This window comes from Meles meles, chromosome 6 (assembly GCF_922984935.1).
Source record: "Meles meles chromosome 6, mMelMel3.1 paternal haplotype, whole genome shotgun sequence".
In the NCBI taxonomy this organism is placed as follows: Eukaryota; Metazoa; Chordata; class Mammalia; order Carnivora; family Mustelidae; genus Meles; species Meles meles.
In genome coordinates this window covers 3,804,743-3,832,040 of record NC_060071.1, presented here as the reverse complement: position 1 = coordinate 3,832,040, position 27,298 = coordinate 3,804,743, and the positions used below count along the sequence as shown (strand labels likewise).

Below are 27,298 nucleotides of genomic sequence, written 5' to 3'. Positions count from 1 at the left end.
GAAGCAGGCGACCCTAAATACTGTGGGTTCCTTTACCTGTTTTTGAACTGAATGAAAACCAAGTCATGTTGTGTATTTTCTTTTGTGTTTAACTTCTTTTCACCCGATACTTATTTTTTAAGAGCCGTCCGTGTTGTTCTGGGTCGATGCACTCCCTTCGTTTCGACTGTCCTACAGGATACCATGTATGCTACGTGAACCTACAATTGTTAGGACGCAGTAATTAAGCCAGGGCACGTGTTTGGAATCAAAGAATTGCAGTTTTGGGTAGGCAGGTTTGGGTAGCAACCCAAAGCGTGTCCCACCTTAGAGCAAAGGTCAGGGGTTTTTAAAGCAAAAAGAGAATGTTTGTATGTTGTTTACAAACAATTTTTGATTCGCCCTGGCAGCGAAATAGTTAGTTTTGACGGAGGAAAGTTGACTGCTAAGGCTATGGCTAGACAGAGTCTCTCACTGAAGGAAGTGGCCGGTGTTCTGGCTAAGTCCTTGGAATATTTGCTGTTTTCCCAGGTCAGGGGTTCACGATTCCCCCAGTAAGAATGTGCATAAGACCCATCCCCTTAATACGTCCCATCTCCATCTTAAAACCTCTCACCATAAGCAACCCCATTTGATTTCATCTGGCACAAACTCTCCCATCGTTCGTTCATCCATTCTCCTCTTGGTGGATTTCTGGGTGGTTTTCAGTGTTTGACTCTCACAACGTACGCTGCTGTGCACATTCTCAGACGTGTCTTCTAGAGGCTTTACCTAAGGGGTAGAATTGCTGGGCCAGACTGTGGACCTTACTAGATGATGCCCGCTGTTCTCCAGGATGGTTTCCCATGGTGGTTTTCATTCTGCTTTGTATCTCCCCGGCTTTGAATGAGGTTGAACACCTGTGCATGTGTGTCTTAGCCATTTGGATTTCCTTTTTTGTGAAGGGTCTGCTCAAATATTTTGCCCATTTTTCTATTGGATTTTTTTGTCTTTTTTTTTAAATCCAAAGGATATATGTTCATCCTGGATCTTGGCTTGTCAGTTGTGTATCGATTGTATTATTACTGCAGACATCTTCAAACTCTCAGTCGTGTCTGTTGATGCATGGAGGTTCTTGGTTTTAATATAGCCGAGTTTATTTGTCCCCCCCCCCCCCCCCGGTGGTTAGTACTTTTCTAGTATTCTGTTTGAGACGTCTTTCCCTATTCTAGATTATGAAGCTATGTATTTGGTCTTCTAAGGCTTAATAGTTTTTGTTTTCACACTTAGTAATGCACATTAGGAGATACAGAGAGTCTGAAATTTTACACTGCTTGCAAGCTAACGAGTTAGCCAGCTCAGGTTCACGAATGCTGGCAGAAGACACAAGCCACTGGGTCAGAGACAGGTGACTTTATTTCTCTCGGTGATGACAGGAGTGACAGTTTCAGTATTTTCTGGGGCCAGTGCCCCAAGTCCTGAGTCCCACAGGGCAGGCATTAAGAGGGCCAGTGGAGTCTTATACGTGCACTACAGCATGTTATAGGAGAGGAACCCGAGCCTAGGGAACCTGAATGTTTTATAATGGGCGGTAAGCCTGCCCGACCTTTGGTCCAGAGGCAGACATTGTCTTCATGATACTGACCAGTCAATAAACCCATCCGTTTCCCTGGAGAGAGACACTGTACCTTCGGGGACTGGCTGTCATCTGAACACCCTTGAGAAGATAGTCTTGAATAAGAGAGCAGAACCTCTGGTTGCAAGACTCCCAGAAACAGGAGAGAACAAGGGGGAGATCTCTCACGACAGGGAGCCGCCTGTTACTAAGTCGTGTGTCCCAAGGAGTAAGCGGCTTCATTTTCCACACTGGTACAGTTATCCCTGCACCAGGGGCTGGGAAGGTGGCCGACGCTGTCTTCCCGGGGCCAGGTGCTGGGGGCGGGGGCGGGGGCTGGGGTTCCTGCCGCAGAGGTGGAAGTGTTGATGGGCGCCGCTGGACCCTCTGGAGGAGGGGCTGACGGGACTTTGTGGATGGTGGGAGACATCACCTTCTTCATCAGACCCGAAAGTGCATTATTGTCCGCACAGAGCAAAAGCAGACACTTAAAATCGGCCTGTTCGGTATTCAGTATGAAGCTGCCTTTCGCATCTGAAAGTTGAGTTAGATGGATCGTGGGCCCGAAGTTCTCTGCCTGTCCGGCTGGCCTCTTTGTGAGGTTTTAGTTTCTTGTTACTGATACTGGTTCTTTCCTTTCCAGTCTGAAAGTCAGCCTCGCTGGCAGAGTATATCGTAGCCAACTGTCGAGGCTTGTGCCGTGGAAAGTGCTATTTTGTGAGCAAAACACAGAATCTGTCACACAAGTGAACACGCTATAGGGCAAAGGGACTGTGTATCACAACTCACGGTGCAGGTGGGACCCAGAAACCACGCCACACATTCCCAGTGAGAGGGATTTCTGGTTCTGCGGGGGTTCAAGGCTGGAGGAACCAGCGTGGAGCTGGAGTAATCCAGAGAGTGGTGACTAGAGGGAGCAGCTGCTTCCCAGGGGGCAGAGGAGTTGGGGGCAGAGGGCAGAGGTGCTGGTACAAAGCTACGTGGTCAGAGGAGAGGCAGCGTGGGTCGTGCTCACCGGCAGGGGTGGTTGGAGCTGGGATGCCAGGTGCCCACGCTGTGGGAGCCGGAGCTTCTCCTGGGGCTGCAGGATGCTGCAGGAACCCGTCCCGTCTTCCCTCCTCCTCCTTCTCACTGTGGGAACAGAACGGGAAGCCCCAGCGGCACAGACTGCTGAGTCCCAGGCCCGGGGCCACGCAGTAGTTGCGGAGGTTGGTGCTAGAGCTGAGAGACAGTGGGCAGACAGCCTTGCAGGCTCCGAGCGGACGACTGTTCAGACGAGGACATCCAACAGCAATGGGAAGACCGTAATGCTCGTCTCATTGCTAGATCCAGGGACCGTGGCCTGTGGGTCCTTTTGGGGGTGATGGCTGGGCTCTCTGGTCCATATGAAGTCGTGGCTCCCGGCGGGGGCTGGGTCCACGCTGCAGCCAGTGGAGGCTAGGGTGGGGGCAGGGCTTGGGGCTGATTATTTTCAAAGGCAAGTGGAACTGGTTTGAGAATTTTATGAGCTTTTGAGGTCAAAGATAGGAGTCCTAACATGTGAGGTCTTGTTCGAGCCCCTCTACCGATCACCTGGGTAGCTGGTGCCGCCTGGGAAAGGCGTCTAGGGAAGGACAGATGCCGAGGGGAAGAAGGAGGTGATGGGGACAGGGCATGTCGGGCCGGACCTCCAGGGGGCAGCTGGGTGTGCGCATCTGGAGCTCAGGAGACTGATTCGGGGCTAGAGAGAAGACGCTGGGTGCTTGATGGGAAGTGAACCTTTGAGAGTGTCCCAGGAGAGTGAGAAGAGATGAGGGAAAAGCTGAAACCAGACCCCTGGCCCTTTCAAAGGGAGAGGAGCTTGTAGAGGCAAGAGGGACCATCCTAACAGAAGGGTCTTCTCACACCTTTCATCTTGGCTGTTATTTACTCGAATGGTCACAGATCAACATTTCTAAACTTTCTGAGTCAATCTCCGCTTGGCCAAGAAGAGGCAGGATATCTGTGCGGGCTCCAGTCTGCTTGGGGGTCACAGAGTCAGGGTCTCTTCCTCAGTTGGGGTGTCCAACTAACCAGCGTGGCCACGGGAAGATGACTGGGAAGACTGTTTTGTTTTATTTTTTTTTTGTTTTGTTTTTTTGTTTGTTTGTTTTGTTTTTTTAAAGCTTACCTCCCTTTTCCCCTAAGTCAGAGATGTTTTGCATTTTGAGAAGAGCTGATATACCCACGTACGAAGTCACATGGCGAGATACAGGGGTGACGTTGTGTCATGAACACGCTTTCGTTTTGGCGAAGGATTCTTCGTTGACACCTTTAACTCAGCTTCTGAAGTGAATTTACCACGTGTTTGGAAAGACGAAAACCAGATTTACACACAGGTTTTCAGGAGCACGTCCCGGAGAGGAAGGGCGGTTGTCTGATGTTGAGCAAGGCCGTGGAAGGTTTCCCAGGAAGGGAAAGGAAGTAATATTCGTTTCAACCTCTTTTCTCTTATCAGCATCTCAGAATAGATGCCCTGCATTATTGTTGTTGTTGTTACGGTGGTGCCCATCAGTGGCGGCTCACTTGATTTTTTTAGCCTTTTAGCCTTGAGCTAAAAAATGACGTGGCGGAAGCACATGAGTATTGTCAGGTGCCTGTCCTTGGAAGAGTGTGGAAGGGCCGGCTGGGAGGGACGGTTTGCGGGGAGGTGGGGGTGGGCGCCCAGGGGGGGAGGGGAGCATCTGGGGCAGAGCCGGGCAGAGGGGTCCTGAATGGCGTTCCCCAGGCACCTGCTCGAGCCCGGTTTTCTGCAGGGCTGCCCTGTGATGGGGGCAGATCCCGAGCCATTCCCAGCAGCACTGAGTTTTCTAACTGAATTATGACTGAGCTGGCATTCTGCATTTGGGGAGCTTTGAGGAAATCCTGTGGATGTCCTGGCCTTCCTCTCTGCGTGCAGACCCAACCTTGATTTAGGCATCTGCTGTGGCCTCCAGTACTTGCAGGTCTATTTTGTTGTGTTTTGGCCATTACTTTTCTCATGTCTCGTTGGCCTCAAGCCTCCAGAAGCCACCGAATGTGAAGTTCGAGAGGACTCTCCTCCCTGATGCACGGGAGCCCTGCGCTGCTGAAAGCAATAGGAACCCCCAGAGATACCAGAAGCTTCCAGCTGTGAAGGTCCTAGTTGGTGTTGAATGGTGTTAAATTTAACCCAAAGGCCTGAGGGCGTGGCCAAGGCCATGGAAAGCAGTTGTACTACTCTGAGGACTTCTCGGCGTGTTGGGGCGGTTTACTGAAGTGTGGCTCCTCTTAGGGTCCTGGGGAGGCGTGTGGGGTTGGGGGTGGTGAGAGCGGGGGTGGATCACAGGATCCATTAGGGTGCTTGTGAGGACCTCTGTGGCCTCAGAAGTTTTTATTTGCAAGGTGGTGTGTGAATCAGCCTTTTCTCTCCAAAGCTTCAACACACAGAACTTGTTCACCCATGACTGTTTTCTTAAAAACAACAAAAAAAGAGAAAATCTAAGTTCTGTATGTTTTGCAGTGAGTGATGTATCTTCCCATTTCCAGAGAGAAATAACATTCATCATGCTTCCCATATAACTTCCCGTGTAACTCGTGTACAGAGATCTGGATAAAATCATAAGTTACCATTTTTGTGTTTTTTTCCTTTTTTTCCCCCCTCTCTGGAAGATACTGAAGCAACAGGTTTGCTTTCCTTCAGTTGAGAGTCATGACGCTTTCTCTCGAAGGTCTTTGGGCCAGGAGACCGTGGTTTTGAGGCATTATGGTTATTTCCTCGCTATCATTCAGGGCCAGTTCTCCGGGACTTTCATTGGAGAAAAGTGTGACTCATAGAAATTCAAACGATATCCTTAACGTGCCGTTCAGTATGTTTTTGGGGAGCAGTCTGTGGTCAGGGGCCCTCTGTTTGGTATGCCCCCTTCGGGTGCTGGTGATCCCACGAGGAGTAGGACAGGCCCGGCGCTGCTTCTAGGACCCCTCACAGGCCACCGCAGAGGGCTGACATGTCGCAGTCTTCAGTGCGGGGTGACGAGGGCTGCGTGAGCACTTCCCCACAGGAGGGGGGTCCCCCAGCCCCCAGCTGGGTCTCAGTGCCGCAGGCCCGCTGGGTCTGAGGACCAGCCAAGAGGGCTGTTGGCTTTGCACAGGACAGAAATAAAACGAGTTGAGAGGAAGTGAGAGCAGTTTACCGACGCCGTAGGGAGAGTGCAGATCTAGACAGAGTGTCTGGGAGGCTCAGAAGGACCAGAAGGGCGCGTCCCAGCTTTGCTTGGGGCCTGGGGTTTTTACTGAGGATTGGGGTGTCTAGTGCACGTGGCTGCTCAGACATCCAGGAACAAAGACGAGTGTTTGGCTATCGCCCATGGGTCCCTCATGCCCTGGAGCCAGGGTCTCAGGGAGTGGGTGGTCTTGGAACACGTTCCTGATGAGTCTGCCTGGTCACTCCTCAGATAGTACGCGTTATTGTGTTAGAAGATTCCAAAGCACCTCCTTGACCTCTGCAAGAAGGACCTGCCTTCCGTGTTCTGTAAAGTATGTGCACGGCAGAGGGGCAGGTCCTAGCAACAGCGGCGCAGGAAAAGGAACAACAGAACCAGTTTTTTATGGGATCCCTTTACTTTCCTTGTTCATCAGGAGGCAGGATGAGCGCGCCATGACCCTTGAGCTGTGCCTCGAAGGGCAGCTGGGTGGGAAGAGACTTCCTTGCAATCAGGAAAGAACAAGGTGCTTCTGTGTGACTCAGAGTTCAGGAGGGGAGGAGTGTGGGCGTGCATTCGGGTTTGGCAGTGAATGAGGCCGGAGAGAGCTAGACGGCAGCCAGATCGTGGTGGGCACGGCGCTCTGGGTGTGGGAGTATGGGCTTTCTGCTAAAGGCAACAGTCTGGGGAGTGACCCTTTCTGGTTGGTGTTTTGAGTCTCTCGACAGGAGGAATCGGAGCCCGTTCAGGGGGGCTGTCGGAGCAGTTTGGGGGTGAGATGATGCTGGCCTGACTGAGGGTGCGCTCGTGAGGCTGGAGGGGCAGAAACGCACTCAAGAGTTGTTTGGGTTGTAGGGGGGACAGGAACGGGTGGCTGGTTACATGGTAGGATTGGGGGAGGATCTGCAAGGGACGACTGAGAGGGAAGACAGACCGGTGGCATCTCCCTGTCGCTCACTTTTACTTACATGAGACACAGACGTGTGCACACACACACGTACACACTCATGTTTCTGGGTTTCTGGGAGTGCCTTAGGATTTCTATAAGGTCTCCAGCAACTTCCAGGTTTCAGACTCTCTCGACTGGGTGCGTGGTGCTTCCTCCGTCAATGGAGAAGGGAATAGAGGCCAAGAAGGACAAGTGAAGAATGGAGTGATGAGTTCGTTCATTTTTAAATTATGTGGTTGGGGTGTCTTTGGAGTACCTGGAGACAAAGTCTAGCAGGCACCTGAGATGTGAAAATAATTGACGTTTAGGAGAGCGGTTTGGGCTCGAGGGGACAGATTCCCATCAGCAGCATGTGACGGATTGGTGATTGATTAAGTCACTGGGGCAGATCACGCAGGGCCAGAGAGAGAGAGAGAGGGTCAAGACGGTGACCGAGCTGGAACACAACGAAGTCACAAAGGTCATGAAGGGGTATCTAGGGAGTAAGGGGAGAATGCTGAGGCTATGGAGGCCAAGGGTAGGGATACTTGTCTTTCCTTTTTTAAGATTTTATTTATTTATTTATTTATTTATTTTAAAGATTTTATTTATTTATTTGACAGAGAGAGAGAGATCACAAGTAGGCAGAGAGGCAGGCAGAGAGAGTGAGAGGGAAGCAGGCTCCCTGCGGAGCAGAGAGCCTGATGCGGGACTCGATCCCAGGACCCTGAGATCATGACCTGAGCCGAAGGCAGCGGCTTAAACCACTGAGCCACCCAGGCGCCCGAGATTTTATTTATTTATTTGAGAGAGAGAGAGAAGCAGAGGGAGAAGGACAAGCAGACTCCACACTGAGTGCAGAGCCCGACATGGGGGCCTGATCCCAACACCCTGAGATCATGACCGGAGTTGAAATCAGGAGTCGGATGCTTAACCAACTGAGCCACCCGGCGCCCCCAAAAGGGCTACTTTCAAGCAGGGAATGGTCAGTAGCGTCGGAATGCTGAAAGAGGCCACGTGAGCTCAGAGCTGAGATTGATTTTATTTTGGGGATTTCGAAATTGAAAGGTCCCCGGGGAGCATAGTTTAATTGGAGGCAGACTATAAATTGTGTCAGTTAGGAATGAGCGTGGCTGCAAGTCACCGTGGCACGTCCAGGTCTGGATTTCTCTCATTCATCAAACGCGGAGGCCAGGGGCAGGACTGCTGGGGCTGTTCGGCAGCTTGGGAAAGTCTCTGCAGTTTCCCTGGTCTCTGCTGGTTTCTGCAGCCGCGGACGTCACGGCTCACATTCCAGGTAGGAGGAAGGAAGAGAGAGTATCTCCTTTCTATCCAGTGACATGTAAGTGTGTATCACCTTTATGCCACAGTTTCCTGGAACCCCCTACCCCAGGGGCTTCTGCTCAGGCTCGTTGGCTCTCATGGGTCACCCAGTCAGTTGCGGTCGTGGGAGCAGAGGACGGGCCTGTCACTGGTGGCCTAGTTAGCCTTTGGCTGGTCTGGGCGTGTGGCCACCTCGAGCGACACCCGGGCACCATTAGCGAGGTGGGGAAGGTTGTCCCGAGTGGGCAGGCGGCAGGGTGGCTCCGACCCCGGGGGGGTGAGACGTGAGCGGGCGTGGGGAGATGCGGCTGGTCTGTGTGGAGGCTCTTGAAGGAGCTGTTCCGAGAAGTAAGGGGAAGGGGACCAGAGGGGCCTGTGGGAAATCGTGTGAGGTTCTGTGTGAGGATGTGAAAGGCGTGAGTCCTGTCGACCTTGATTCTGCGAGTGGTCTTCAGGGCCTGGCCGATGCCCAGTGAGCTCGGAGACGGGGGTGGGGGGTGGGCGGCAGCCCATGGCCATCTGGGAACGTGTGTGCGCCGATTGTCCTCTCTGAGGCTCCTTCCCAGAGCCGCTGGCCCTCAGGATTTGGAGTCTGTGGTGGGAGGAGGGGACAGTGGGACACGGGAGTTTCTGGTGGCTTCTTTGACGACGCAGATGGCTCTTGCTGGTCCCTGACAGGTGCTCAGAGCTGACGCCCTCACTGGGGCCTCCTTTGCACCTGGGCCTCTCTGGTTGGTATTGGCTTGTCCCCTGCGATGAATGCACTTTTTTTTTTTTTCCACTGTTGGTGGCCCTGACCTTCTTTTTGAAGATCCTCTTGTGGGGGTCCCTGTGATACCACAGGCCCCACTTTGGGCCCCAGGGTTTGCTGGCCCTTGATCGGCCCTGAGTTTGGGGGTGCACTGACTTCTCAGGACAGCGTATCTCTTCTGTTCTCTCTCCCCCTCGTGTCGGTGTAGGGCACGGGATTGTGGACCTCGGCTTCTGTCCGTAGGTTCTTCAAAATTCATGAACTAGTTGACCCAGTATTGCAAATCAGGGGCTCCATGAAGACCAAGAAAAACCAACAGGGAAAAGCCACTTGACTTTATAAAGGAACAATTAATGTTTTCCCCGAAGATGAAGAGTTCTGAAAATGGATGTCAGAAAAGCTCCTTCCCTCAGACTTTTCTCAGCAACAGTAAATGCCAGAAAATACTGTAACTTGCTGTCTCCCGAGTACTGGGGCGGGAATTGACTGACTTCCAAATGTTATATGTATCTTGGTACCTAGGCGGCAGTCCACTTTTTTATCTGTTGAATGAATGCCTGAATGCAAAGGTCTCTACTTTGGAGTGGATGCAGAGAAACGTGTGTAACTTGCTACTTTTTTAAACAGAAAAATGCCATGCCTCTGTGTGTGTGTGTGTGTGTCTAAACTTAGGGATGGGGGGAAGAATTGTTCTAGACTGTTAAGAGTGAATGTATCAAGAAATAGGGAAATTTGCTTCTAATTCTTGTCAGTCAAATTTTAATAAGATTTGATCATGTTTTACGTTTTGTATTTCTCATTTTTCCAATTTTATAAAATACCATCTACGTGAAAACAGGAACTATCATTGGTCAAGGCTTTGTTATACAATTTTAAAATTTAAAGCTTTGGGTTCCTGCTTATTCATTAAAACAACAACAACAACAACACAGATGTACCATTTGTGCTAGAACTCTCTTTGGGCTGGTATTTATTGGTGAGCATTAGGAATAAAGGGTTCTCAGCATCAGCTTCCTCCCTCCTTTTGAAGGTGATGACATTTTCCTAGGAGCACAGGATGGCTTGAGGAGGACGAAGTACGTTTTTCTAGCCAGACTGTTTCATGTGGTTCAAAATGTATTCTTTTTTTTTTTTTATATATTATTTATTTGACAGACAGAGATCAGAAGTAGGCAGAGAGGTAGGCAGAGAGAGAAGGAAGCAGGCTCCCTGCGGAGCAGAGAGCCCGATGCGGGGCTCCATCCCAGGACCCCAAGATCATGACCTGAGCCGAAGGCAGAGGCTAAACCACTGAGCCACCCAGACGCCCCTAAAACGTATTCTTTAATTTTATTTTATAACTCCCTTCAAGGGCTGTCCTTATGAGGTCTTTGCCTACTTAGGTCAGTGAAAAGGGACCATAATAAATCAAAATGAAGAAAGGAAAAGAGTAACTTCCTCCCCTAGTCCCAGGGGAATCCTGCATTCCTGTGTGGGTCTGTCTGCGATCTGGTCCCCATGCACAGGGTCCCAGAAAGAGAGTGACCTTGGTGATCAATTACATTCCCCAAAGACTCTGCCTTAACCATGCAGGGTCTTCCACAACAAATATTCTAAAGGACCACATTTTGTTCTGAAAGAGATCAGTCGCCACGAATACAGGCTAGAATCAAACTTTTGAAAAGGTCAGACTCATGGAGTCCTACAGCTGATGATCATGGGATTGGGCATACGTGTGGACATACTTTTAAGAAACATCATGAAGTTTATGGAAAAGAAATGTCAGTCTCATCCAACAACCCTAACTGAAAATGGCCAAAGAAATACGAAACAGTCATCAGTCTAGAAACTAGAGAAGTCCTCTACCCCTATGTCACCAGTTCGGAGGAAGTTCTGCCCAGTAGAGTGCAAACTGTCTCCTTGGCCAAATCATAGATATCGCTTCTGAGAAAAACTGGGGTATGCAGAAAGTAAGTAGAAGAGATTCTACGAGACTAAAAAGTTAGAGGCTATCACTGAGGCTGAGTCCTCTTAGCTCCATGCCTAGGCTGAGCAGAGTCAGCCTCAGTGATAGCCTCTAATTTCTAGGCATGTTGCTGAGAGGAGTCAGCCTCTGTGTATACAGGGAACATTTACTGCAGTTGGAACCCCTTTCCCCCTGGTAGGATCACAGTTCAGAATCAGCCCCTGTAGGAAGCCCAAAGTCATGCCTGGCCTGAGGACACAGGCCTTCATGATAGAGTAGGTGGGGTGCTCAGAAGGTGGGTGATCCTGGGCACACTTAGCCAAAATGGGGTTGGGCCAAACTTCTTTCTACTTCCCATATCCTGTTGGGTTTTGGTGCAGATTCTGGGACACATTTCCTTAACTCTGGCTTCATATTCAAAGCAGTTTGTATTCAGCTTCGTCTATCCTGTGTTCACCCTTTTTTATTGAGTTTTTTTGTTTTGTTTCTTTTTGCCCCTTTCTGATTTGCTCCTTTTTCATTGGAGCCTTTTCTTGTTTTATGCATACAGTATCTTCTCAATGTACCTGTGGGAGTTAATGAGAAGTTTTAGAAGTTCCTCTGTACACCTCCATCACCTCTGTTTCCTCTGGGTCATTTAATTTATTTATTTATTAAAGATTTTTATTTATTTTTTTATTTGATAGAAAGAGAGGTGGGGGAGCACAAGTAGGCAGAGCAGCAGGCAGAGGAAAAGGAAGAAGGCTCTCCGCTGAGCAGGGAGCCCGACATGGGGCTCGATGCAAGGCCCCAAGATCATGACCCCAGCCGAAGGCAGCCGCCCAACTGACTGAGCCACCCAGTTCCCCCTCCTTTGGGTCATTTAAAGTTTCCTCTTTGACATATTCCCTCATATTCCCAGTTTTCCTTTAATTTCTGATTCCAGGCCATCAGTTGATAAGAATGAAGGACAAGGTCAGACACTTAGGTAGTGGCTTAAGTTTTGTCTATTTGTCTAACAGTCTTCTTTTATTACTGGGAGGACTGAGTGTTGCGTGGGTGTGGTGCCCAGTGGGCTTTATCCTAGGCTGAGGCCACAAGACACCAGACAGGAAGGCTGGAAAGAAGGGTTTTACTTTGGAAATGGGGGACTTTTACTAGCATCTCTCAGGTCCTCATACCCACTTTGGGGCTCACCAATTAGAGCAGTCCCCTCTCTCTAGATTGTAGGTGCAGGACAAACACGCTAGCTTCCTGTTTTTCAGTGGTAATATTAATGGCTACTGTTTAATGAGACACTGACATTAACAGTGTCAGATGCTGTTCTAAAGGTTTCCCATCCATTAACACTGATCAGGCAGTTACTGTTGCTGTGTGATCCATACTTTGCAGATGAGGAATTGGAGGCAGAGAACTTCACTAATCTGCCTGGAGTTACCGCTCTAGTTAGCAGTAAGACAGGGATTTGAACCAAGATGGCACAGGGATGGGGCTGATGGGGTCCCATTGATCCTTACTGCTTTCTGTACGGTTCTTTTAGCAGATCTCCTGATGATTTCGTAGGGGCTCACTCTATTCTTTTTATGTTTACTCTGTTTAGACTTGGAATTTCTCTGTACAGTAGGCCCATCCCCCCCCCCCCCCACACTTTCACTTTCTGGGTTTCGGTTACCTGTGGTTTGCTCTCCATGATTTTAGTTACCTGTCAGTTCAGTTATCTGTGGACAGCCATGGTCCTGGAGCAGTTGGTCCTCCTTCTGTCATGTTGTCAGCAGGTCAGTAATAGCTTCAACGGTATGTCACCGTGCCTACATCCTTCACCTCACGTCATCTCCTCACGTTGGCACTGTGTCATCTCACGTCATCACAAGAAGGGTTGAGTACAGAACAGTAAGGTATTTTGAGACAGAAAAGCCATAATCATAACTTTCATGACAGTGTATTATAATTCTATTTTATTATGACTGATCTTACTGTGCCTAGTTTATAAGTTACATTTTATCATGGGTATATTCATATAGGAAAAAACAGTCTATATGAGGTTTGGTACTGTCCGCGGTTTCAGGCATCCACTGGGGGTCTTGGAATGTACCCCTGTGGATAAGCGAAGACTAATGCATGAACTTCCAACTTGGGAGTGGTTTTCCATCATGTACGGATTGACCTGCTGTTCGCTTAGCTCTCTGATCCCATCTGGTTTCTGTCTTCTAGGGATTTCTCGCCATTTATGATCTGCTGCTGTCACCTTTTTTGCTTCTCAGTCCTATTATGTGTCTGTCATATGCTTCTCTCTCTATATGTTGTGTTTACAAGTTTATTTAAAGGTGTTTGGTACAGTGGAGGGGAAGATGTGTATTCAGTCCACCATCTTGATCCGATGTCTGTGATCCTTTTTATGTGTATTATCTCCTGACTCACTCTTGGTGAAATTAATTGATTTCTTTATTCTACTGCTATAATAATTAAAGTTGAAGTAGCATTTAGGGTGCAAAGGACAGAGTCATCATGTAATAGCCCCCTGGGGCTTTTTGTCTTATGAATTCTGTATGTTTTAGTCCTGACTCTCCTGCACAGAGACCACCAGATGTGGATAGTCAAACCTGAACACTACTTCTGCTATTCAGATGGAAAAGGAAGAAACAGGCCAGCACTGTTTGTTAAACTTCCTTAGGGACAAAAAAATAAATCATGATAAATATGATGTGTGCACATGCGAAAAACATTGAATGCAGAGTTTATGGGAGAGCTGGTTAAATGCTTTTGACTGAAATAAAACATAGTTCAGTAGTGATGGGTCTTAACGTTATAATAAATCTGTTATAACAAAGTGATCTATTATAACAAAGTGAACACATTGCTGTAGCCAGTTCTAGATCCTGTAGCCAGATCTAGAACACATTCCCACAGCGAGTTCTAGATTCCTGTAGCCAGATCTAGATCTAGCATCCCAGAAAGCTCTCTTGTACCGTAACTTCAAGGTAGCTACTACATTTTGATCACCATAGATTAATTTTTCCTGCATTTAAATTTTATATGAATAAAATAGTACTGGATGTTCCTTTTTGTTTTTGAACTTTATATAATCAGAATCATACAGCATGATGAACTTCTTCATTGTTACATCTGAAATCTGCCTATGTAGATTTCCTGCATGGACAGGAGCACTTCTTCCTTTTTAACTGTGATACAGAATTGCATTATAGAAATTGCTGCAATCTATTTATTCACTCTATTATTAATCAACATTTAGGTTTTTACTAGTACTTGGTTAATATGAGTAATGTTGCTTGTATATGGATTTTGGTTACATACATGGAATTTCTTCTGGGTCTTTACATGGGGTGGAATGAATGAGTCATAGGGTATAGCTTTTTATATATTCAATTATTGTGGATTCTGACAGACTGTTTTCCCAAGTCATGGTACCAATGTAAAACCTGCCAAAAGTGTATGAGTGTTTCCGTTGCTCCATTAACCCTTGGAGAAACTTGCATTGTTGTTGTTATAAAATAATTTTAGCCTCTGTGATAGTGACGAGATCTCATCTAATTGTGGTTTAATGTGTGTTTCCATGATGATAATGAAATGAAATATTTTGTATGTTTATTGCCCATTTGGATATCTCCGTTTGTGAAGTTGCCTCTCTATGGTTTTTGCCTGTGCTAAAATATACTTAGTATGCTGCCTTCCTCTTAATGGCTGGTAGGGATTCTTCTTAATATCTGAGTGATGTTTGAATTTCAATGTGAAATGATACTTGAATTTCAATACACTCAGGTGAGTGTATAGAAAATATCTCTTTCTACTCTATATAGAACTTGATTTTTCACTCTCTTAGTCTTATTTTTAATGAGGCCCAAGATATCAGTCTTTTTCTTCATGTTGGGAAATTTTTAATAATGTTGGGGAATTGGTTGAGCTATCTTCTCTCTCAAGGTAATGTTATCTTATAGAATCTTTAAACTTTTACCTTTCGTGTTTATTTGAAGATCAATGAGGAATTTTTATTCATTTTTTTATAAGTGGGTTCCACATGAGCCCAGTATGGGGCTTGAACTCACAACCCTGAGAGCAAGACCTGAGTTGAGATCAAGAGTCAGATACTTAACTGACTGAGTCACCCAGGTGCCCCAGGAATTGTTTTTGACGTATGGTGTGAGGTACGGGTCCTAAATTACTCTGAAGAGTAAAGTGATCCTGAAAGGTGAGAGTTTGAGAACTGGTGATTTCGAGCTCTAAAATTCCCTTGAAGAAACAGTTTTAGCTACATCCCACAAGTTCAAATGTATTTTTTTATTCGGTACTGCTCACTTGTAGGTATTTCTTAATCTCTCTGGCAACTGCATATTTGAGTCAGGTTATTTAGATATGAAGTTTAATTTTTGAATAATTTGAAAAATTTTTCAGATATTGATTTCTGTATTAATCTCACTGTGGTCAGAGAACATGCTCTGAATGTAATTGTTGGAGACATGCTTCATGATTCAGGGCATGGTCTGTTTCAGTAAATGGGTCATGTCTACTGGAAAACCATTGTTATTCTGTGCTGTTTGCTGTGGTGTTCTCTATGTGTAAATTAGATTGTTCAAGTCAAGTCACTGTACTGATTGATTTATTTATTTATTTTTGGTCTGTTTTATTTGCTACTGAGAGAGCTGTATTAAAAAATTGAAATATTTAGAATCATTTATTTTTTAGTTTTATAAAATTTTTCCTTTATACATTTTGAGGCTGTGCTATGAAGTGCATACAGATTTAGGATATTTATTAATTTTGAACTGACCTTTTGTCATTCTTCATGTCCTTCTTTGTTCTACCAATAGTGTTTTTGTTCTGAAAGTATATTTTATATCTTAGTATTAACTTCTCAAGAGTTTTTGTTGTAGAAGTTCGTTTGTCCAATGTTGCTTTTCTGTTTGGTTTCCTATCCTATCCTATTTAATGTGCATCTCTTATAGGCAAAAAATAATATAGTTTAATATTTTATAATCTTGGCTGATGCTTTTGATTCTTTGGTTGAAATATTTAGTCCATGTCTGTGTATGTGTGTGTGTAATTATTTATTTAAGATATTTATTTATTTGAGAGAGAGATTGAGAGAACAAGTGGGAGGGGGGCAGAGGGAGAGGCAGACTCCCAGAAGAACAGGGATCCCACCGTGGGACTGGATCCTGGGACCCTAGGATCATGATCTGAGCCAAAGGCAGACGCTTCACCGAATGAGCCACCCAGGCACCCTAGTTCATGCACACTTAAAGTAATTACGGATATTTTTGCATTTAAATCTGCTGTGTTATTTTTTATTTGTCGTATTCTTGTTTCTTCTCCTTTTACTGTCTTTTGAATGAATCATTTTTATTATTCCATTTTCTTCTCTAGCATCTTACTTTTTATATATTTATGATTGTTTCAAGAGCAACCCTAGAGATTACAACCTGCATTTTTATGTGGTGGAGTCTTTCTTAAATTAGTACTTGAAAACTTCCAAGCAATAAAAGACCCATTAACAATTTATCGCTACCTCTTTAGTGGTGACTTTTGTGCCATTGTGTTCATGTTTCAAAATATCACATATATTTAAAACCTCACAAGATACTGTTTTAAGCTGTCAATATTCATTTAGATTTCTCTTTCTGGTTCTCTTCATTTCCTGCCGTATTTCCTTATTTCCATCAGGGATGTTTTTCTTTAATTTCAAGAACTCCCTTTAGTTCTTATTTTGGTGTATGTGTGTCTGTCAATGCAAAATTCTCCCACTTCTTTCCTCTGAATATTTTTAAAATGTTGCCTTCCTTTATGAAGGGTGTATTCACTGAGAATGGGATTTTAGGTTGGCAGATGATTTCTATCAGCATTAAAAGTTGTGATTTCATTGTCTTGTAACTGTGCTGTGATTTCTTTTTTTTTTAAGATTTTATTTATTTGACAGAGATCACAAGTAGGCAGGGTGGGGGGAGCAGGCTCCCTGCTGAGCAGAGAGCCCGATGCAGGGCTCAATCCCAGGACCCTGAGATCATGACCTGAGCAGAAGGCAGAGGCTCAACCCCCTGAGCCACCCAGGAGCCCCTGTGCTGTGATTTCTGCAACACTGTCAGCTCACAATCTTTTTGTTGCTTTTTTCGTGTATTTTTTTCTTTAAGTTTTTCCATCTTCAGTCTTCAACAAAAGACTTGTTCCAAGTATGTGTTTCTTCATATTTATCTTGCTTGAGAGTCACAGAAGACCTTTAATTTGTGGTTTGATGTCTTTTGACTATATTGAGCAATTCTTGTCTCATCGTCCCATCGTCTTTTCAAATACTGCTTCTTTTCAATTTCTCTGTCGCCTCGTTCTGGAACTGTAAAATACACTTATGTTAGGTGTTCCTACTGCGTCTTTTATGTTTGTAATGTCTTTTTGTGTGTGTATTTTTAGTCTTCTTTCCCTTTATGTTTCAACCCACTTTCCAGTGCTTTATCTTCCACTGTCCGTATTCTCTCTTTTCAGTGTCTAATTGTTATTAAATCCAGCTGTTGAATTCTGAATTTCCGTGACTGCATTTTTCATCTACCCATTTCCATTTGTTCTCTTCTAATGTTTTCTAGTAGAATTTAACTTTGTCGTCTATTTTTTTGAACATAGGTAATCATAATTATCTTGAAGATAATTTCCTTTTTAAAAAAAGATTTTATTTATTTATTTGAGAGCGAGTGAGCATGAACGTAGGGGAGGGGCAGAGAGAGAGGGAGAAGCAGTTTCCCCGTGGAGCAGGGAGCCCAGTGTGGGGTTCCAACCCGGGGCCCTGAGACCATGACCTGAGCCAAGGCAGATGCTTAATTGACTAAGCCACCCAGGTGCCCCAATTTTGAAGATAATTTCTAATGTCAATTTAGGATTACATATTAGATTATGTTTTTTAAAATTTAGTTTGGGGGCACCTGGCTGGCTCAAGCATGTGACTCTTAATCTTGGAGTTGAGTTCAAGTCCCACGTTGGGCATAGAGCTTACTTTTAAAAAAGTAAATAAAATAAAATTTAGTTTCAATTTTTTGTTGTTGTTCGGTCTCCTGGTATACCAGATGCTTAAAAAAAAATTATTATTATTTTACTGACATCTGGGTGATGTTGTCTTCCTCCAGGGAGGATTTAGTTTTATTCCCCAAACAATGAGGGGAAAGCAAGTCCTGTATTCCAGTTTGTCTCTTGGTTACTGTGATACTGCAGAACTCTCCACCTCGATGTTCAGCCTTCTAGCAGCCTCTTCACGCTGGTATCTTAGTATCTCGCCTCGCATGTATGCAGCTGAGGAATCGTCAGAAGCCTCGAGAGGAAATGGCACATAACGTGTTATAGTCACTTCTTTTTGTTCCTGGGATTTTGGCCTCTTCTGTGTCGGTTTCCTTGGTTACAGTGCGCTCCGGTTTTCCCTCCCCAGTCCAGGGAGACTTCTGCAAGTTCTCGCCAATGCTTTCTGCTCAGCCCGTACGTCCGGTGTTGTCAGGCAGACTTTTTTTTCCAAAGAGCAAAAGCAGCTGTAACGGATGGCTCTTCTCTGTGCGTCGTCGTCTTCTTCATGATGTTGGCTTCTCAGATCCTGACTGCCTTGGTTGCTTTTGGAAACCTTCAGAGATTTTTTTTTTAACTTAAATTTTGAAACAACTTTAGCCTCAGAAAAGTCGCAAAACTAGTACAGAGAGCTCGCTTCTACCCTTTCCTCGTCTTCCCCTGATGTTGACAACTTTACAGATAACCGTACTTGTTTGTATTTATAATTGCATATTGCCCTATTTTCCAGAGCTGACAAAAGCAGAGTAAGACTGCTAATTGGTGTGTGTGGGGGCGGGGGAGACAACTCAGGGAGCCACTGGGGTGACATTTTGGTGCAGGACTTCTCCAAGTAAACTTATCAGAAATCTGAGATATTTTCCTTGTATGAGACATCTCCCATGGCCAGGTAAGGGTGGGGAATTCTACCTTTCATAGGCAGCCCCTTGGAAATCCACAATGCCATCTCCACGTTGAAGTCTCTGAAAAATGTTTTGGTAAAGAAATCTGCCCATTTGGTTAATCCCAGTGTTTCCAGACTTGCATGGCCAAGGAGCTGTTCATTTGCCTGGGCAGTCCGCGTTTTGTGGCGCCCCTGTTAGAGGATACTATTCTGGAGCACTTCCTAATTTACCCTAAGGTATAAATTTTGCTTTTTTACATTTTCTCCTAGGTTCGGGCACTCTGGCTCTTTAATTTCTTGCTTCATTAAAGGGAAGAAGGTGGAGAAGCCGGGGTTTCTTTGAAAACAGATTATTTGCCCAAGAAGGCGGCCAAGGCTGTGTTAACATTTCCCACTCAGCCTCCCCCTCCCCCTGCCCCACACGTCTGTCTGAAAAGCCGAAGGCAAAACCTTTGTTTCCCAGATAACCCTCTTTCATATCAGTGTTCCCTGTGGTCTTTGAAAATGCTCATTTTGTTTTCCTGTTCCTGACAAAATTGGAGGATGGCGAGTAGGCTTCTGTCTCTGACCATAGACCAGGGCACCCCAGAGATGCCTGGTTTGCTGCGTGGTCTTTTTCACGGGGGTGGGGTGGAGGCGTGGACTGCGGGAGCCATGCGGATTGGCCCCAAGTGTGTGTTTCAGGGTCGCATCTCCTGTCTGGCGAGCCCAGGTCTGACGCTGCTGTTTGTGATGGGGAAGATGATGAGGCGAGGGCAGCCGGCATAGGACGTGGAAGCAGGTAGCCCGCAGAGTTTCAGAGTGAAATTTTGACACCTTCCCCCAGTCCATCCCTTCATGTGTATGTCCCTTAGGATTTCCTAGTGGCTGTTTCCTGCCTGCCCTCAGGTGCCTGTCCTGTGTGTTGTCCTGGGGGCCACTGGGGGGATCTTCCTGGCTGAAGGACAGACCTGATCATACCACTCACCTGCTTGAACGTCTCCACTGCTCGAAGGATTAGGTTCAGCCTCAGGATCTGGCCCCTGCCCCTGTGCTTGGGTGTTCATTTTCCTGTCAGTTACCTGTTTGGATCACTGTGCTGTCTCCTGAATGCCCTCCTATCCTAAGTTATGCCTTAGCTTACTCTGTTCTCTCTGGCAAAAATGCCACTTCTTTTCTGGTCTCCTGGGTGCTGTCCATGTAGCCTTCTAGGCCCTATTCTAGAACATTCTTGGTCCCTCCTCATCTGTATGATTTGCTTCCTTCCATCTGAGTTCTAATAGCAAATTCTGCATCTGTGTTTTGGGTGAGTACTTACCGTGTCCTGGCCATCGGCTTCTGCTTCTCAGTGGGCCTGCGAGCGTGTGGCGTGATCTGGGTATCTCTGGCATATGGATGCAGTCAGTGGACTTCAAGATACTTGGGGAATTAGATTGAATGACATTGTGTCACTAAAGTTTGAAACATTAAGTTGAAGTGACTTTTCGTGTTGGTGAATTTAAGGTAATTCATTGATTTCTACATACCGTTCTTGCCGCATCCCACACAGGGTTTGATGGATACTATTTTTAATTGTTAAATTAAAAATTTTTTTTTTAAATTCTGTTAGGGCTTCTTTTATCATTCATTATCAATTAGGACCAAATTCAAAAATTTTATACAGAATTATTTATTTTTATTATTGATTTCTAATTGAATGGCATGGTCGTAAAATTTTTAAAAATGTCCTATTTGGTGTTGGTTGATTTTGTGACCTAGTAAGTGGTCAGTTTTTTCTAATGTTCTGTTTTTACTTGCAGAGAATATACACTTTTCTATTTATTGGCTGGAGGGGTGGTATATGTGTGGTTATTTGATCAAGGTTGGTCTTTCAGATCACCTATATTCCTTCCAAGTTTTTTTTTTTTTTTTTAAATTCACATTTGGGCTGTCCGTTTTCTGATACATTTGTATTGAAATCTGCTATGATTGTGGACTTCTCTTATTTCTTTTCTTTTTCTTTTCTCCTTTTTTTTTTTTTTTTTTTTTGCTTTATTACTAGTTTTTTGAAGCTATGCTATTAGGTGGGTCATTATTGTAACAGAATTTTGGTGGATTTCTCCTTCTATTATTAGATTGGTTCTCTGTACTTACTAGTGCTTTGCCTTAAAGTCTTTTTTGGTCTGATACTGTTGTTACCAACTTTTTTTTAATCAGCATTTTCCTAGTAGTTATATCTTATCTACTTATTTCCAGTTATATTTTACATGTGGCTCATAGAAGCTGCATGTAGCTCGATTTAAAAATCCCCCCTCGGGGTTCCTGGGTGGCTCAGTGGGTTAAAGCCTCTGCCTTCAGCTCAGGTCATGATTTCAGGGTCCTGAGATCGAGCCCCACATCAGGCTCTCTGCTCCGTGGGGAGCCTGCTTCCTCCCCTCTCTCTGCCTGCCTCTCTGCCTAGTTGTGATTTCTCTCTGTCAAATAAATAAAATATTAAAAAAAAAAAAATCCCCCCTCTGAGGGCACCTGGCTGGTTCAGTCCGTAGGCACATGACTCCTGCCAAGGGCCATGAGTTCAAGCCCCATGTTGAGTGGAGAGATTACTAAAAAAAAAAAAATAAAAACTTTGAAAAAAATCCACTTTCTTTATCCTTTAACATGTTGAATTTAATCCTTTACATGGATAATAGTTACTGATGTATTTGGATTTATTACTGTCTTATGTTGTGGTTTCCATTTTGTAATCCCCTTTGTTCTGTGCCCCGCTGCCCCCACCTTGCCAAACTTTTTCTCTTGTTTCGTTTTGTTTTGTTTGGATTGGAAAACAGTGGTTTTCCAACTGACGCGCTCGTGTGCGAACTATGTTATAACACGAATAGTACTGTATGTATATTACTGTTTGATGCTTTCAGTAGTTGTGATTAATTATGTAACACAGATTCTCACCTATTGTTTTCACAATGTTTAAAGTGATGTCCATTTCCCACTTCCTCCTGAACATAAAGGAACCTTACCGTGCTCAGAGTATCCACTGGGCTCCCTCCCCCTCCCATCATATTATTGCTTACGGTTATAACGTTACCCTTTTGTGAACTCACAGACTGGTTTTTGCTTGTTTGTTTTCAGTCTGCGGTTGTATATGCCACCGTAGTGAATCAGGTTCTATTCTCACTATTGTTTTCTTGCAGTTCGTACCTTCCGTCATGGATCAACTTTTATCTCCTTGATGAAGGACGTTAACATGACTCTTGTTAGAGATGAACAGGTCCGTCTGAATAGGTCTTTGTTTTGTTTACCTTTTAAATAACAGTTGAGGGAGGCACAAAATCCTAGGTTTTCACATTTCTCAGCACGTTGAAACTGATCGTCCATTGCCTCCTGGAATCTGGTGTTGCTGAAGAGAAATCTGCTGTGAATCTAATTGTGGCTTTACCCCTCATGGGAGTTTTAGAACTGCTTATTCTTGGAATCTTGACGTGTGGATTAATATGTACCTTGCTTAGCATTTGAGTATACGTCCAAACTGTAGACTCACACCTTCTTTCAGTTGTGTAAACAACAAAACCAACAAAACCAAAACCACAAGAACAACAACAACCAAAAACAGCAGAGCTGTTAAAATACTGAGTCTCTTATAGTCTGTATCTGATAGATCTTATCCTCCAAGCTGATACTTCATATATTTGCTTCAAAAAAAATCTTTTCCTTTGAAATTTTTTGTTTTCACCATTTTGTAGTTTACCAGTTCTCTCTCTGGTTGTGCCCAGTCTGGAGTTTATCCCATTTATTGAATTTTTTGTTTTCATGACCATGTGTTTTTGATTTCCAAGATTTCTAATTTTTAATAGCAATTTGTGCAATTTCCCTTTTGTGTAATTGCTTTCTCTTCCTTAGTAGACGTTATTTCTTCATTTGTCATGTTGATGACATCATTGGCATACACACAAGCTTTCTGTCATGTTGTTTCATGGTATTCACTAGCCGTGAATTCAAGTTGTAATCTATGATTTTATTGGCTTTCTTACTTGGTATTAGATTTAGACTCATGCCCTAGAATTTAGATTTCTGTGCTTACTTTTTACTGGGGAGGGTGTCTTTTTGTTATTCTTATCCCGTCTTTGCTCACTTCTCTCTGGCGGTTGTGAGGTCTTCCGCCTGGCTTCCCGTGGAAGTGTGGTTTCTGGTCTCTGGTGATGTTGGTGGTACCTTGGTCTAGCCAGAGAGCTGGGGGTGACCCGATTGCTTCTTTGCTCTCCAGTCTCCGTGGGCCCACAGATTGCCAAAGGTACCAACCTCAGACAGTGGTTTGCATATAGATGTTTTTTCTAACTTCCTTTCCCTCCCCATCCCCTGGGTTTAAGCAGAACCTGATTCTGGGCTCTTGTCTCACCGGGAACTTGTAGAGACCATTTTACCCAACAAGAGCCAGACTACCGGCCACCAGAGCCTGTGGCTGACAAGACACCAGCACAACCGAGACTTCAACTCTGTCCATCATGTTGTGTTTCTCTGTTCCTTTTCTGGTCCACAGCAAAAGTTGATTCTGTTGTTAAAGCATTGCTTGTCTTTATGGTTCCTTTTTGGGGGATATTTAATCTACCATTGCTGTGTATTCAGAGGGGGTGTATTGGAGTTGAGTTTTTCTAGTTATCTTCACTAGAAGTAGGAGCTCGAGCATTTCTGTTTCGTTTCCAACACTTACAAGAAATAGAACTGCAGTTTCTGTAACTCCTTAACGAGGTCAGGAGCCCTTAGGGACCATGCTTGTCTTTTTTGTCTCTATGCGCATGTACTAATTATGGTACATAGGAGTACATATTGTACGTAGGAGGTGCTCAGCCATATTCTTTGAGTGATTAAGTACCAAGTATCAATAGATGGTCTAAGGAGCTGATACCAATTGCATATTTCTACTGACTTTCTCAAACACCTGAGCACCACTGGGCCAGTTCAGAAAAAGCAGAAGATGATCATGATGCTTACCTGGGACTCGTGTTGAAAACCGTCCTATATTATCGTCTCTTTTCAAACAAAGGAATATTAATCTCACTATTTTTTGTTCTTAAAAGCAGGAACATTCCTCCTTCTATTAGACATTCTGCTTTCTGAAAATAGAACAGGTAGAACCTGAACCGGTAAAACGGATTCAGATTAAGTATGTTTCTGGTCTGCCTGTCAGTGCTAAGGAGCTTTGCAAATGGGTATTTTAAAACAGGGATCTACGGGTGGGCTTTTGCAGAGGGTTTACGGTAACCCTCTGAAATTATAGGCAACTGTATCAATTCTTTTGCTGTGGAACAAACCACCTCGAAACGTAGTGACTCAGAAGCAAAAACTAGTCACCAGGGGCGCCTGGGTGGCTCAGTGGGTTAAGCCACTGCCTTCGGCTCAGGTTATGATCTCAGGGTCCTGGGATCAAGTCCCGCATCGGGCTCTCTCCTCGGCAGGGAGCCGGCTTCCCTCTCTCTCTCTCTGCCTACCTCTCTGTCTACTTGTGATCTCTCTCTCTGTCAAATAAACAAATAAAATCTTAAAAAAAAAAAACCAAACTAGTCACCATTCTGTAGGTCTGTGATTCGGGCGGGGATCCCTGGGGATGTCTGTTGGTCTGGCTGACCTCAGCTGGGCTTGAACTTAACCCTCTGCAGGCAGTCAGCTGCCCAGTCAGCTGGAGGTCTGGAGCACGAGAGGACTCAGCTTGGAAGGCTTCTCTCTGCTCTGAGTGGCCTTTGTTCTCCAACATGGTAGCTCAGGCTTATTCATGCGATGGTTACAGTGCAGCTCAGAGTGGGGCCAGAAGTTTCCACACAGCCCCTTCGTAGCCATAATGAATTTATGAGGCCCGTTACTTTCTGTTCTCTTGACACAAGCTAGTCAGCGGGGAGAGAAATAGAGGCACGTCTCAGTGGGAGGAGCTACAAGGCACTGTGGCCACTTTGGCATCTACCATGCAGAAAGCGAGTGTTTCTCCTGGGGTGTGGTTGTGTAACTTTCACTGGCATCTCAGAGTATTACCTCCAAAGTTAAGAGCTAATATTTTAAGTGGTCTCACTACTGAACAAAAAGGTGTCTGGGGGACCTAACTGGTGGAGACTCCCATGTAAATCCACTTGGTGTATGGCCCTGGGATTCTGCTTTGTTTCTGTGGAAGGTTATACCTTTTATCAGGGCATTATCAGACTCGCCTGTGACCTCCGTACTGAGGCTGAGCAACAGAGCTGTTGTGTAGTGTCTCAGCTAGCTTTTGTTGCGTAACAAAGCGCCCCAGTGTTTCAAGTCAGACAACCAGCATCTCTTCAACTCTGTTCCCAGGACGTTCTCCCGTGCGTGCCATCGGCAGACCAACCAGGGGCTCTGATCCCAGGGATGGCCTGGTTGTCCTGAGGCGGGTATCTGGGCCACTTTTCTGCCACCACCCAGCTCATTAGCTCAGGCCTGTTCACGTGGCTGCCGCAGGGTTTCAAGAGAATGACCGAGAACGTGCCAGATCTGCAGAGGCCTTCGTTTCTGTCTGTGGTTCAAAGCGAGTATCAAGTCCAGACTCAGGGCGGGGTAGGTGGACTCCAGCTCTGGCCAGGAGAAGCTGCAAAGACATAGCTACAGGGAAGATAAAAAATCACGGCCGTTGTTCATTCTTCCCATAGCTACTCCGTCCAGATAATTCCTCCTCCCACCTCGAGTGTAAATTACCTGCTATCTGCGCCTTCATCCCTCCTATTAAAGAGTAATGCTGTATTTGCAGTCCCAGTGGGAATAGTAGCAGAAAGTCCCACTGACATTAAAGAACCTGCGATCCTTGGACCATTAATTGATGGGAAGCCCCTCCCCCACTGTATCACTGATTTTTAAATTCACAGAAGTATTTTAAAGGTATAAGCAGATCTTGTTGGTGTGCTTTTCTAAAGAAAGCGATTTACCTTATTTTCAGGCCTCCTCCTTGTTCTCTAATGCAGCCCACACTGGAGCCAGACTCCCTTTGCTAAAAGGTTTCTCTGAGTACATACACTGTGTTGGACAAAGAATCTTCAGGGACTTCTCCGGCATACCTTTTAGCTTGGCATTTGAGCATTTGTGTGATCTGCCCTCTCTAACTTTCAGCGTCTGTTTTCTTCCATTCTCCCTCTATCACTAGTCATTGTAGTCAAACCAGATTTCCTGCTGTTTCTCGAACACATTGGCCCTCTACCAGTGAGTGAGTCTGAGCCATCTAGAGACGTTTCTGGTCGTCACCGCGTGGGTCTGTGTGTGCTGTTGGGATTGAGTGGGTGGAGGCCAGGGATGATGTTAACTAGTCTGCTGTGCCCAGGACAGCCTCCCACAACAGAGAATTATCTGGTCTAAATGCCAGAGGGGCAAGGTGGTAAAACCCCGTCCTACACATTGCCGTCTCGGGGTGTTTTTTCATGCTGCCTTTTGCTGCAAGACTCGTTCAGTGCTGCCTGTTGAAATGTCCCTTATCCTTAAATGGGCAGCTCAAATGCCAAGCCTTGTAGGAAACAGGTCCTGGATGTCCCCTCTTCTCTCCCGCACTTTGGGCTCTCAGAATCCTATGATCACCAAAATGCCTGTTACTTGGTATGTTTACAATGATTCGTACCCAGCACTGTTTTGTCCGGATTTTTCCTCCCTTGTAGTTCAGTTGAGTGTGCATGTATTGTGTCTTCTACTGAACTGTAGGTTCCTATGTAAGGATCTTATTTATCTCTGTTTCTACTTGAGCACTTGCTGTGTACTTTACATACAGTAGGTGCATAATTAATATCGGTCGCATGAGTGAGAAATATACATATTCTCTTGTCCTTTGATTCGGTTTCTTGTTCCAACAGTTTTCTGTAGAGGACATAGTTTAAAAAAAAATGCAACAAGCTGAACATGAGGGTTTTTTTTTGTTGTTTTTGTTTGTAATAATTTGAGTCAAACTATGATAACAGATTGTACAATGTGGTTAACTTTTGTTTATTTCTGCAGCTGTTTAGTGAGAAAATAAGTGGCGTCGAAGGAACGAAACTAGATGACGAATTTCTTGACATGGAGAGGGTAAGAGAGCATGCTAATGTCAGTTGTTGTACAAATTTGATTTTCATCCTCATGCGAGACGTACTGATGATGTAAAGGCTGTTAGTGGGAACCAGGGATGTGAAGACCCGCAGATGCGAGCTGGGCTGTGGCTAGTTGGTTCCCTCTAGTGGACGAAAGTCAGAATGTTCAAAACATGGTCAATCTTGGTAAACAGTTGCTGCAAGAAAAAGACCAACGTAATTGTGATGATGTATCTGGAAAATCAAAATGTATTTCTGGGATGAGACCCTTCAAATGCATAAAGATTGACTGTCTGGAAGACTCTGGCTCTGTTCCCATGTGTTGCAGAAGCTGCGAGACAGATAACGCTTATCTGGGTTCTGTCCCTGGAGCCAGCGGTGTGAACGTGGATAAGCTCTAGGACCACTAGCAATTACCAGCGTCCCCAGTTGCCTTCCCCTTGGTCTTGGGCCCTTTGAACATAGCCTTGTTTTAATAATGAGACTCCCCAGATGAGAGAGGGCAGACAGAAACAAGGCATCTGTCCTCAGATGTAGAATCGAGAACACCATACGTAGCGGGTTGTAGAGCTATCATCAGATGTGGGGGAGGAGGTCCAGTCCCAGGCCGTGGCTTGGAGGGTTCCTGTCGTCAGGACACCCCAGCCCTGGCCAGACTGTCCTTTCTGGGTGAGCACTGTTACGTTTCTAGAAACGT

At 45.3% G+C, this 27,298-nt stretch overlaps 1 protein-coding gene across 3 annotated transcripts in view; it reads left to right on the top strand.

The window, feature by feature from the left end:
* Positions 1–27,298, top strand: part of SH3GL3 (SH3 domain containing GRB2 like 3, endophilin A3) — a 137,027-nt gene that overhangs the window by 55,743 nt on the left and 53,986 nt on the right. For 2 of the 3 annotated variants that reach the window (XR_006818731.1, XM_046008794.1), the window contains exon 2: positions 26,531–26,599. Coding sequence is in view for 1 of the 3 variants with exons in the window: in XM_046008794.1 (XP_045864750.1) it covers positions 26,531–26,599 (69 nt within the window). In the remaining 2 variants the exon portion in view is untranslated. Of the gene's footprint in view, positions 1–26,530; positions 26,600–27,298 lie in introns of those variants that run through there. The other variant, XM_046008795.1, reaches the window with a different exon arrangement.